Source organism: Rissa tridactyla, chromosome 4 (genome assembly GCF_028500815.1).
Source record: "Rissa tridactyla isolate bRisTri1 chromosome 4, bRisTri1.patW.cur.20221130, whole genome shotgun sequence".
In the NCBI taxonomy this organism is placed as follows: Eukaryota; Metazoa; Chordata; class Aves; order Charadriiformes; family Laridae; genus Rissa; species Rissa tridactyla.
In genome coordinates this window covers 1695941-1708335 of record NC_071469.1, presented here as the reverse complement: position 1 = coordinate 1708335, position 12395 = coordinate 1695941, and the positions used below count along the sequence as shown (strand labels likewise).

Here is a 12395-nt window from a genome sequence, read left to right as displayed (position 1 = left end):
CGACGCGGAGGTGAGCGCAGACGGACACCCGCCTCCCCGTGTCCGTGCCCCGTGTGCACCCAGGGGTGCGCGCGGCCCCCCCACCCCCCCCCACCACACACACACACACACACACACACACGTGTGTCCCTGCACGCACACGCCCGCACACGCGTGTCCCCGCATGCAGGTGCACTCCCCCCCCGCCCCCAGCTCCGCACGCACGGCCACACGCGTGCATGCCCCACACGCGTGCATGCCCCCCCACACCCCCTGGCACCCAGCACCCACACAGGGGGCTGCTGGGGGGTGCCCCCCCCCCCCCGCCCCCCGAAGCCATAACCCGCGCCCTCCGCAGCGCGTGGGTGCAGAGGGGGGCACCCCCGGCCCCTGCGGGCACCAACCAAAGAGCGTCAGCACGGGGGGCACCGTGCCCCCCACCAGCACTGATGGGGTTGGGGGGGACACCCCCCCCCCCCCCCCCCGTGCCCCACAGCCAGGACGAGCCACCCCGGGGCTGGGGCGGGGGGCCGGGGGGGGGAGTGTGGGCCACCAGAGAGGAACTTTTGGTTCAGTTTGGGGTTTTTTTCTAATAAAGATGTGAAAGCCAGCTGGGCGCAGTGCTGGGTGCCGGGGTGGGGGGTGAGTGTCCATGGGGTGTCCCTGTGGGCTGGGGGGCCACGGGGTGCCCCTTCTCCCAGGTGGGTTGGAGGTCCACAGGGTGCTCCTTCTCCTGGGTGAGCCAGTGGGGAGTCCATGGGGTGCCCCTGCTCCCAGGTGAGCTGGAGGTCCATGGTGCCCCCCCCTTCTCCTGGGCAGGTTGGGGGTCCCCAGGGTGTCCCTTCTTCCAAGCAAGTTGGGGTGTCCGTGGGGTGCCCCATCTCCTGGGCAGGTTGGGAGTCTGCAGGGTGCTCCTCCCGGGTGAGCTGGAGGTCCCCATGGGGGACCCCTTCTCCTGGGCAGGGCGAGGGTCCCCAGGGTGCTCTTTCTCCTGGGTCAGCTGGAGGTCCACAGGGTGCTCCTTCTCCTCGGTGAGCTGGGCCTCCATGGGGTGTCCCTGGGCAAGTTGGGGTTCCATGGGGTGCCCCTTCTTCCAGGTAGGTTGGAGGTCCACAGTGTGCTCCTTCCCCTGGGTGAGATGGGGCTCCATAGTGTGCCCCTCCTTACAGGTCGGTTGGAGGTCCATGGGGTGCCCCTTCTCCTGGGCAGGTTGGAGGTCCACAGGGTGCTCCTTCTCCCGGGTGAGCTGGAGGTCCCCATGGGAGACCCCTTCTCCTGGGCAGGGTGAGGGTCCCCAGGGTGCTCTTTCTCCTGGGTCAGCTGGGGAGCCATGGGATGCCCCTTCTTCCAAGTAGGTTGGAGGTCCACAGGGTGCTCCTTCTCCTGGGTGAGCTGGAGGTCCATGGGCTGTCCCTGGGCAGGTTGGGGGTCCACGGGGTGCCCCTCCTTCCAGGTAGGCTGGAGGTCCATGGGGTGCCCCTTCTCCCGGGCAGGTTGGGGGTCCGCGGGACGCCCCTTCTCCCCATCGCCCACCTAGCTGGCGGCGTCGAGGGTCTGAAATTTCTGCCGCAGGTCCCTGACGAGGCCGGGGCGAGGGGGCGAGGGGGGCTCGGGGCTGTCGGGGGGCTCAGGGCACCTCCGCCGGTACTCCTCGGAGGCCTGGTAGGCTTTGCAGCGCTCCACCACCGCCTTCAAGCAGATCTTCTCCCGGGTGGTGGGCGAGCGGATCTGTACGTAGGTGGGGGGCTCGGCGGGGACCGGCAGCCGCTCCAGCACCAGCACCCGCTGCCCGGGACCCAGGGGGGCCTCCGCCGCCACCCACAGCGCCCCATCGCTACCGTGTCGCGCCGGCACCATCCCGGGGGTGCCGGGACCCCCACCCGCCTCCGCGCTCCGGCTGCGGCCGCTGCCCCGCTCCTTCTCGGCCGGCCGGCCCCCCCGGCACGGCCCCTCGGGTGCCGAGCGGCTGCGGCTGACCGGCGGTGGCCGCGGGCCACCGAACCGGGCACGAAGCTCCCGCACGTCGGGCCAAGCGAAGGGCTCGGCCCCGCCGGGGCTCGGGGGGCTGCGAGGGGCCGCTGGGGAGGGGGACACCGCCAGCGCCCCATCCCGCGGCGTGGCCACCGAAGGGGTGGTGGCACACAGGTCGCCCTGCTCTGGGGGTGCCGGGGCGCACCGGGCACCGGCGCGGCGGCTCTTGATGCGGAGGCTGTACTGCCGCGCCAGCTGGTACACCTTGGTGCCGGGGTGCGGGGGGGGTCAGCAGCAGCCGCGGCGGCGGCTCGGCCGGTGGCACCTCGCCGGTGGCACCCAGGTCGTCCTCCTCCAGGATGAGCAGCGGTTCGGGGGGCTGCAGCCCGTTCTCCCGGCACGGCTCCTCCGGCAACGCCTCGGTGCCCACCGGTGCGGGTTGGGTGGGGGGCTCGGGGCTCGCCGGGGGCCGGGGGAGGCCGTTGAGGCGGCAGACGGAGCTTCGCACCAGCCCCTTGGGGATGAAGGACAAGCTCTCGCGGCGGCGGACGCTGAAGCCGGCGTCCCGGTGCTCGGCGTGGCCGTAGTAGCTCTTGATCTTGTCGAGGAGCAGGCGATCCCGGCTGGAGAGCAGCGATTCCCGGCGGGCTCCGGCCAGCGGTTCGGGCGAGGGGACGGTGCTACGGGACCCCCCGGGTTCCGTGACCTCCGGCGGGGGGCCGCCGTCCAGGCTGAGGGCGCTGCCGCTGCGGCTGGCCAGCCGTCCCCCCGGCCCCTCCAGCGCCAGGCTGCTGCGGCGGGAGAAGCTGCCGCCGCCGCCGAAGCGCTCGGCGATGACGCTGGCCTGGTCCAGCACCGAGGGCGGCAGGATGCTGCCGCCACCTCCTTCTCCTTCTTCTTCCTCCTCCTCTTCTTCCTCCTCGCTGCTCAGCCCCTGCAAACCCTCCGCAGCGCGCTCCGGTTCCCCCTCCCCGCCAGGCAGTACCGGTGCCGGGGTCCCTGCCGAGGAGGGGGTTTCGGGTGCCCCCGGCCCCTCGGGGCACTCCCCGGCGCTACCGGCCTGCAGAGTCGGGGGCGGGTGGGTGCTGGGTCCCTGGGGACCCCCAGGCAGGGGCTGCGGGGCCGCACTGACCTTCTCGCAGCTCCCCGGCCCCCAGCTGCTCGGCCGCTTGGGTGCCTCCGGTGTCGGTGGGTGACCCCCAGCCTGGGCAAGAGAAAAAGTGGCGGGTCACAGGCTGTGGGGGGACACCCCGGCTGCTCCGAGCAGGACCGCTGCCGGGGGCCGGTCCCGGCCAAGCCACGGCTGAGGATCTCGCAGCAGTCCAGGAGCAATAAGGGGTACCCTGGGAGTGATGTGGGGTGCCCCGGGAGCGATGTGGGGTGCCTGGGAGCAATATGGGGTGCCCCGCGAGTGATGCTCAGTGCCCCAGGAGCGATGTGGGGTGCCCAAGGAACGATGCTGGGTACCCCGGGAGTGATGCTGGGTGCCCTGGGAGCGATATGGGGTGCTCTGAAAGTGATATAGGGTGCCCAGAAGTGATGCAGGATGCCCTGCGAGCAACACGGGGTGCCCCAGGAGTGATGCGGGGTGCCCTGGGAACAATATGGGGTGCCTTGGAAGTGATGCTGGGTGCCCCAGGAGTGATACAGGGTGCCCTGGGAGCAATATGGGGTGCCCCAGGAGTGATGCGGGGTGCCCTGGGAACAATATGGGATGCCTGGGAAGAATATGGGGTACCCCAGGAGTGATGCTGGGGGCCCCAAGAGTGATGTGGGGTGCCCCGGGAGTGATGTAGGATGCTCCTGGAGTGGTGTGGGGTGCCTTGGGTAGCACTAGGCAGTGGGTGCCCTCCCTGGGGTCTGGGGGGGCCGGAGCGGGTACCTGCTCCTCCTGGGGTTCCGCCGGCAGGTCCCTGCCCCCGGGCAGCTCCCCCTGGCAGTCCTTGCCCAAAGCCGCCTCCTCCTCTTCCTCCTCCTCCTCCTCTTCCTCCTCCACCACTCCCTCAGCCGCTGTCCAGGCTCTGGCGTGCTGGGGGGGCTCCCCCGCCTCCAGGAGAGCCCCGTCGCTGCCGGTGTGCTGCTCGGGGGTGAGCACCGGGCTCAGTGCCCCCCCACCCCAGCAAGCGGCGTGCCAGGGTTGGGGGGCACCGGGGCACCCCAACCCACCCCGAGCCCCGGCCTTACCTTCAGCCCTGCCGGCCGGGAGAGAGAAATGTGGAGATTAGTGGGGTGCAACACCCAAAATGCCCCCCCACAGCCCCCAGCCCCCCTCTGCCCGCCCCGCCGGTGCCAGCGGCGGTGCCAGCTCACCTTGCTCGCCCAGCTGCCGCAGGATCTGCTTGGCAGGCTCTGCGGGGAGAAGGCGGGCATGCAAATTGGGCGACGGTGGCATCGTCCCCACGTCCCCCAGCCTCACCAGCATCCCCAGCCCCCCACCCCAGCGAGGGTCCCCCGCTCCCCGCCGGCATCCGCACCCGACTGCCTGCGCCCCGTGTGCCCGTGCAGTCGGTCCGGCAGTGTCTCCGCGCGGTCCCGGGGCTGGAAGGGCTCTGGGGGGACAGGGACACCCGTCAGCGCTGGCACCCGGTGCCCACTGTCCCCGCGGGCATCAGGGTGAGCCAGCCACAGCTTCGCCCCCCCTGCAGAAGGGATGGCGGCGGTGGCGGGGATGCCGGGGATGCGCGGCGCTCACCAGACTGCCGGCGGCACTGGCGTGGCTCGGCGGCGGCGTCGCCCACGGGCTGGCAGGACCAGCTCTTCTTCAGGCGCTCGGGGCTGCAGCGGGGCAGGCGAGGGGGGTCTGCGGGCACAGGGGGTGACGCTGGGGGGTGGGGGACAGGCGAGGGCAGGCAGGGGACCGCGGGACACCGGCGGCACTCACAGAACAAGTCCATCTCCAGGATGGCTTCCTTAGCCTGGGATGGAAGAAGGATGGAGAGAGGGGGAGGGTGAGGCTGGGGTGCAGCCGCCCCCCACCTCACTGTGCCGGGGGCGGAGGGGGTGTCCCCGGTGCCAGCGTGGTGCCCGTCCCCCTCCGCCCTCACCTTTTGGGGGACGATGGCGTGGTGGTTCTCCAGGATCAGCCGCTTGATGTGGTGGGTCCACACGCGCTTCTCCTCCACGCTCTTGGCCTGGCGGGGGGTGGAGGGGGGGGGAATAGGGAGGGTGGTGAGGCCAGGCCGGGGGGGGGTCCTTAGGGTGCCCCCCCACCCCGTGCCCCCCTACCTGCAGGCTGTGCTGCTGCTTGCCGTGCTTGTAGTGAGCCAGGCTGAAGCAGAGCGAGTCCCGCGTGCTCTCGATCAGCATCAGTGAGGAGCACTGCGGGGAGAGGCCGTCAGCCCCCGGGCGCCCCCCCCAGGCCCCCCAGCCCCGGCACCCCCCAGTCCTCCCCCGGACCCCCCCTATCCCTGGCATCCTCTGGTCCCCCCCCATCCCCGGCACCCCCCAGCCCCCCAGACCCCCATCCTTGGCAACACCCCAAGCCCCCCATCCCCGGCACACCCCAGACCCCCCATCCCTGGCACCCCCCGGACCCCCCATCCTCAGCATCTTCCCAAGCCCTCCCATCCCTGGCAGCCCCAGGGTCCCCCATCCCTGGCACCCCCCACCACGTCCCCCCCATTCCTGACACCCCCCAATCCTCCCATCACCAGCAGCTACCGGTCCCACCATCCCCGGCACCCCTGGGCTCCCTATCCCCAGTGTCCCCCTGGACCCCCTGTCCCTGGCACCCTTCAGCCCCCCACATCCTCAGCACCCCCTTGGACTCCCCATCCCCAGCACTCCCCCAAGCCCCCCATCCCCGGCACCCTCCAGGCCCCACATCCCCAGCATCCCCCAGTCCCACCACCCCCGGCAACCCCAAGACCTCCATCCCCAACACCCCCTGGGTCCCCCATCCCCGGCACTCCCCGGACCCCCCATCCCCAGCATCACCCCAAGCCCCCCCATCTGGGGCACCCCTGGGGTCCCCCATCCCCAGAACCCCCCCAGTCGGTCCATCCCTGACACCCCCAGGCTCCCCATTCCCAGTACCCTCCCCGGACCCCCTATCCCCAGCACCCCCCGGTCCTCCCACCCCTGGCACCCCCCAGGTCCCCAATCCTGGCACCCCCGGTCCCTCCCATCCCCAGCACCTCCCACTTCCCCATCCCTGGCACCCCCCAGGCCCACCATTCCTGGCACCCCCTGGGTCCCCCATCCCTGGCACCCCCCAGGTCCCCATTCCCGGTATCCCCAGTCCCCTCCATCCCCAACACCCCCCAGTCCCCCCATCCCTGGCACCCCCCAGGTCCCCATTCCCGGTATCCCCAGTCCCCTCCATCCCCAACACCCCCCAGTCCCCCCATCCCTGGCACCCCCCAGGTCCCCATTCCCGGTATCCCCAGTCCCCTCCATCCCCAACACCCCCCAGTCCCCCCCATCCCTGGCACCCCCCAGGTCCCCATTCCCAGCACGCCCCCTCCCCCCGTCCCTGGCACCCCCAGTCCCCCCCATCCCCGGCACCCACCGGGATGTGGCTCTTGTAGACATAGTGGTCACCGCGGCGCTTGGTGATGAGGAGGGTCTTGTCGAAGAGGAAGACGGCGCGCTCGTGGCGCACCCGCTGCACCCGGAAGGTGCCCTCCAGCACCAGCTCCCCGTAACTAGTCAGGTCCGGCCCCTTCCAGCCCAGCAGCAGCGACTGGATCTCCTGCGCCGGTTCCCCGGGGACGGCTGCGTCAGGACACCCGCCGTGCCACCAGCACCCGCCCGCTGCCACCCGCCGCGCCGCCGGTGCCACCCGCCGCGCCGCCGGCGCCCACCTGCTGGCGGATGGCGTGCTCGTGCTTGCGCTTCATGTCGTTGATGTACCAGGCGACGCAGGTCATGGTGTCGATGGCCTCCAGCACCACCTCGTAGTCCTCCCCCGACTTGTGCTCAAAGTGCTTGGCGATCTCCTGCCGGCAAAGGAGGTGGCGTCGGGGCAGCGCCAATGGGGCTGCCGTGCCCGGTGCCGGGAATGTGCCATGCTGGGGGACCGGTTTGTGCCAGGGATGGGTGCCCGTGCCATGCTAGGGGACCAGCCGTGCCAGGGATGGGTGCCCGTGCCATGACGGGGAACCAGCTGTGCCAGAGAAGGGTGACAGTGCCATGCCAAGGGACCAGCTGTGCCAGGGATGGGTGCCCGTGCCACGCCAGGGGACCAGGCTGTGTCAGGGATGGATGCCTGTGCCATGGCAGGGGACCAGCTGTGCCAGGAAGATGTGCCATGCCAGGTGCCTGGACTGTGCCGGGTGCCTGGACTGTGCCGTGGAATTGTGCCATGCCAGGTGCCTGCACCCTGCCACGTGCCAGGCTGTGCCAAGTGCCTGTGCCATGCCATGAGCTCGGACTACACCGGGTGCCCATGCAATGCCAGGGGACCTGGCTGTGCCAGGGAGTTGTGCCGTGCCACATCGGCTGCCTGAACTGTGCCATGCCAGGGAACTGTGCCACTCCTGAACTCATTCTCTGCCACAACCCTGTGCCATGGCAGGCACCCAGACCGTGCCGGGTCCCGGTACACTGCCGGGTGCCCACACCATGCCGCATCCCTGTGCCACAACGAGTGCCCAGACCATGGTGGGTGCCGGTGCCCTGCTGGGTGCCCACACCATGACACATCCCCATGTCATGCCATTCACCAAGACCATGCTGGGTGCCAGTACCCTGCCAGGTGCCCGTGCCATGCCAGGCACCCAGACTATGCCGGATACGGGTACCCTGCCAGCTGCCCACACCATGTCACATCTCTGTGCCACAGCAGGCATCCAGACTGTGCCGGGTACCAGTACCCTGCTGATTGCCCACACCACGCCATGCCACATCCCTGTGCCATGCCATGCACCCAGATGATGCCGGGTGCCGGTACCCTGATGGCTGCCTATGCCATGACACATCCCCACGCCATGCCAGGCACCCAGACTGTGATGGTTGCCAGTACCCTGCTGGCTGCCAACGCCGTGCCACATCCCTGTGCCATGCCATGCCATGTACCCAGACCGTGCTGGGTGCTGGTACCCTGCCGGGTGCCCGTGCCATTCCACGCCCCTGTGCCATGCCAGGCACCCAGACCATGCCAGGTACTGGTACCCTGCTGGTTGCCCGCGCCATGCCATGCCACATGCCCACCCCGCGCCAGGCGCCGACTCACCTGGAGCAGGAGGTGGTACTTGAGGATCCTCTGGACGGGCTTGAGCAGGTACGCGCCGAGGGGCAGCGCGTGCCGCAGCCGCTCCTGGCACTCGCGCAGGAACCGAGCCTGGGCCTTGCTCCTCATGCACTCGGCCAGCGCCGCCACCGAGCTGCGGGCACGGAGCGGGCTCAGCCCCCTGTCCGTCCCCCCGCCGCCCGCCCGCGCCCCCCCCACTCACCTGGGGTAGTTGTTGCAGTATTGGGTGTAAATGGCGAATTCCTGGCTCTGCGGGCAGGGAGGGGGGAGCGCGGTGAGAGCCCGGCACGGCCCCCGCGCCCCCCCCCCCCCACCCCGGTGCCCCCCAACATGCCCGTCCTTACCCGGGTGACGAAGCAGACGGCCACGGCCACGGGATCGCTGGCGCAGCTCTCCAGGTTTTGCAGCAGGGTGCTGGCGGGGGGGACAGAAGGGACGGGGTGACAGCAGCCCCCCCACCACCGCTACGGGATGGGGTGGCACCGGCCGTGCCACCCTCCCCACGGTGGCATCGGCAGCACCCACCTGCTGAGCTCGTAGATGTCCTCGATGTTGCCGAAAAGGGCGCTGACCTGCTCCGGCCGCAGCACCGGCTCCTCCGCGTCGATGATCTTGCCCAGGTAGCCCTGCCGGGCAGCCGCGGTTGGTGGTGGTGGCACCGCTGCGAGCAGCCAGACCCCCCCCAAAAACCCCATCCGAGGGGGTTTTCCGTCATCCCCCCCCTCCCCCAGCGCTCACCTCCACGATGCTGCGGAGATCCCGGGCGTAGGTGCGCTCCGACTCCACGATCTCCAGCACCACCCGCCCCAGGTAGCTGGGCTCCGTCCCGGGGCTACCAAAAGGTGCCAGGGGGTGCCCACCACGGGCCGCCGGCCACCCCCCCGGGGAAGCGTTGTTGTTGCTGTTGCGCAGCCCCTCGGCCCACGGCTCGGCCCCGCCACCCGCCGGCTCCTCCATGGCGCGGCCGGGCTCCGGCACCGCGCTCAGGGCAGGGTGCTGCGGGCAGGCGGGCACCGGCATGCCGGCATCCCCCGGCACCGACGGGGCACGGGGTGGGTCTGTGGGGGGGGGGAGAGCAGCGTGGTTAGGGGGGGTGCGGACATCCCCCGAGGTCCAGGCAGCGTTTGGGGCCAAGGGGGGGTCAGACCCTCCACCACGAAGACCCCCGGGGTTGACCTGACGGCCAAACCCCCCAGGCTGGGGGGGGGGCGCCAGCACCCCTAAATGCCAAAAATCCCCGGCTACGGATCAGCTGGGGCAGGATATGACCCCGCCAGATCCTGGCACAGCCCACCAAGGCCTCCCGCCCACGGAGGTCCTCAAATTTGAGAGTTCACCCCCCCTTCCCTTACCCCAGAGCCGGGCGATGCGCCCCAGCAGCCGGTGGCCATGCTCCCCGAAGAGGAGGTGGCCTGGTGGCACCATCGCCATGGCTGTGCCGAGCCCCCACCCGCTGGCACCCCCGCGCCGGGGCCGTGCGTCACCGCCGCGCCCGCGGGACACCTTCCCGGTGAGCTCAGCGCCGGCTCACCCTTCCGCACGTCCGGTGCTGCCGGCCGCTCCCCAGGCAGCACCGGGATCCTCCCGTGCCCCCGAAACCGCTCGGTGCCACCGAAACCGCTCGGTGACACCGACCCAGTTGGGCCACTGGAAAACGGGCCGCCGGCGGCAAAGCGAGGGCTCAGCGCCGGGATTTTTGGCAGAGGGCCGGTTTGCGGCAGGGCATGGAGCCTGCTCACCCCGGCGGGTGGGTGGCCCTGGGGACGGTGACCTTCAGCCGGGCCACGTGCTGGCGGTGGGGCCGCCCCGAGCCCCTCGGCACTGAGGGTGCCGGCACCCAACCGGTCAGGCCGGTTGCCGCCAGCTCCTCCCCGCGCCCGCCGTGCCGCATGGCCGCCCTCCCGCCGCCGCCCTCCCCATGGCTTATCCCGCTCAAGCCAGGAGCCCCCCCCAAAAACCCCACGGCAATGCCCCCCAAGCGGGGACCAGCCCCACATCCCCAGGCTGTGCCCGGGTCCCCACTTGCCAGCGCTGCTGTGGGGCACCCCCCCAGCACCCCGGCTCCAGGTGATTTGGGGAGCAGCCCCCCCCACCAAACCCCAAATGCTTCAGCCTTCCCCTGGCCCCACGGCCACCTTGGCCAGGAGGGACCAGCGCCATGGGCACCCTGACACCAGGGGGGGCACCCAGCCCCACAGCCACCCCATGCTGCCAGGGACACGGGGGCCAGGAGACCCCCTTCGCCACCCATGACTGGGGACACCCGGGTGGCACTGGGGGGGCAGACAGGGGCACAGCTCGCCCCCTGCCCCGCACAGTGAGGGGGGGGACACGGCGTCCCGGTGCCTGTGGTGGGTCCCCCACGTGATGCCCGGCCGGGGATTTGCGGCCACCGTGGCTCGTCCCTGCAGGCCGCCCCCGGCCGCCCTAATCCGCTCAGCGCGCCGGGATTACGGCGCCGGCCCCCGCGTCACAGGGACGGCGGCCACTCGCCTCGGCCCCCCGGCCACCGCCGACCCACCCCACCGGCTCTTACAGGGGGGGTTTATCCTCTTACCCCCCCAGCGCCGCCACAGTGGGCACGCGGCTGGCCAGAGCCCCCGGGCTCCCGCCTGCTGCCTGCTCCGCGGGGGGGATTAGCCCTGACCTTCACTGCCGGCAGGACAGGCTGCTCCCCACAACCGGGGGGCCCTGCTCACCCCCAGCCCTGCCGTGGGGACCGGGACAGCACCCCAGGGTGCCGAGCTGGATGTGCCCCCCGGGGGCTGCCGGTGGCACAGACAAGGACGCTGGGGGGCTGCCGGCCAGCTCTGGCACGATGCGTCCCCAAGGATTTTCCCCAGGATGGGGAAACTGAGGCAGGGGCTGGGGCTGTGCCAATCTGCCGGTGCCATGGCCGGCCCCGTCGCACATTCCGGAGCTGGAGAGCGAGGCACGGCCCACGGCGCTTTCCCAGGGCAGGGCACGCCGGGAGAGGAGATGGCGGGCAGGCCGGGGTGCCGGGTCGGGCAGCCGGCCGAGGAGGGCCAGCCCGGCGGAGCCATATAAGGGAAGGCGGTTCACCATTTCCAGGCGTTTTCCAGGATCCCAGCGGCCCTGGGAGCTGGGAAAGTCACCGCCGGCTCCAGCCCAGCTGCCATGGCTCGGCGTGGCTGCGGCCGTCGCTCCCGGCCCCGGCTGGCACCACCGCTGCCCGGCAGGCACCAGCCGGGTGCCGGCACTCCTGCCCGTGGCATCGTGGTGCCGCAGGTGGCCCGGCACATCGGGGGGTCCCCGCACCGCAGCAGGGTGACCCTACACCACGGCGGCCGCCAGGCTGTGCCCGGGTGGGACTGGAGCCCGTGCCGGCGGTGCCACGCTCCCGGGACACGGCGACATCGGCCCAGTGGGGCTGCCAAAGCCTCTTAGTGCCCGGCACCCATGGCATCCCCTGTGGCCAGCGGCCACCTAATCCCACCAGAGGGGCTCAAGGCACCCCCACCCCACTGGTGGCCATGGGTCCCAGTGCGGTAGCCCCGTCCCAGCCCCCCGTGCACACCCGGGGTCACCACAGCCTCTGTCCCCCTGGCCCCACAGCTGCCTGCCCCAGACCTCTCCCAGCACCGCAGGGCCAGCAGTCCCCTCCCCTGGGACCCACGGCCCTACCCCACGGCTCACCAGGACCCCACACTTCCTCCAGCACCCGTGGCTCCTGCCCCACTGCCCTGCACTCCTGCACCCACGGCCCTGGGCACCCCGGGGACCCATAGCTCCCGCCCCATGGGAACTCACAGCTCCTGCCCCACTGAGACACATTGCACCAGCCCCACCAGCACCCACAGTGCCGGGACCCCCGTGACCCACAGCCCCCTGTCCCACGGGCACCCACGGCTCCCTGTCCCACCGAGACCCTCGGCTCCCGCCCCACGGGGATGCAAAGCCTCCCGCCCCACCAGGACCCACGGATCCTGCTCCACGGAGGTGCAACAGCTCCTACCCCACCGGCACCCACAGCGCCGGGCACCCCCGTGACCCACGGCGCCCGCTCCACCGGGACCCACGGCTCCCACGCCACCGCCACCCACGGGGCTTGGGCACCCCCGGGACCCACAGCTCTCGCCCCACCGGGATCCCCGGCTCCCGCCCCACCGGGACCGACACCTCCCGTCCGGCGGGGGACCCCCGGCTCCCTCCCCGCGGGAACGCCGGGCGCCGCGCGCGCCGTGTCCCGTTTCCCGCCGGCGCGCCCCGTCCCCGCGCGCCGCCGTTCCCG

The 12395-nt window shown here is 71.7% G+C and overlaps 1 protein-coding gene across 1 annotated transcript; it reads right to left on the bottom strand.

Annotated features, from left to right (window-relative positions):
• Nucleotides 1–11: 11 nt before the first annotated feature.
• PLEKHG3 (pleckstrin homology and RhoGEF domain containing G3) lies at nt 12–10198 on the bottom strand. Its single transcript, XM_054201602.1, is given in 18 exon segments — nt 12–2241; nt 2243–3154; nt 3833–4027; nt 4135–4142; nt 4261–4299; nt 4425–4499; nt 4643–4750; nt 4832–4865; nt 4995–5081; nt 5176–5268; nt 6461–6643; nt 6756–6890; nt 8126–8276; nt 8346–8392; nt 8488–8557; nt 8669–8769; nt 8882–9201; nt 9675–10198. Coding segments are annotated over 18 exon segments (3753 nt in total). The 5' UTR covers nt 10141–10198; the 3' UTR covers nt 12–1512.
• Nucleotides 10199–12395: the final 2197 nt, after the last annotated feature.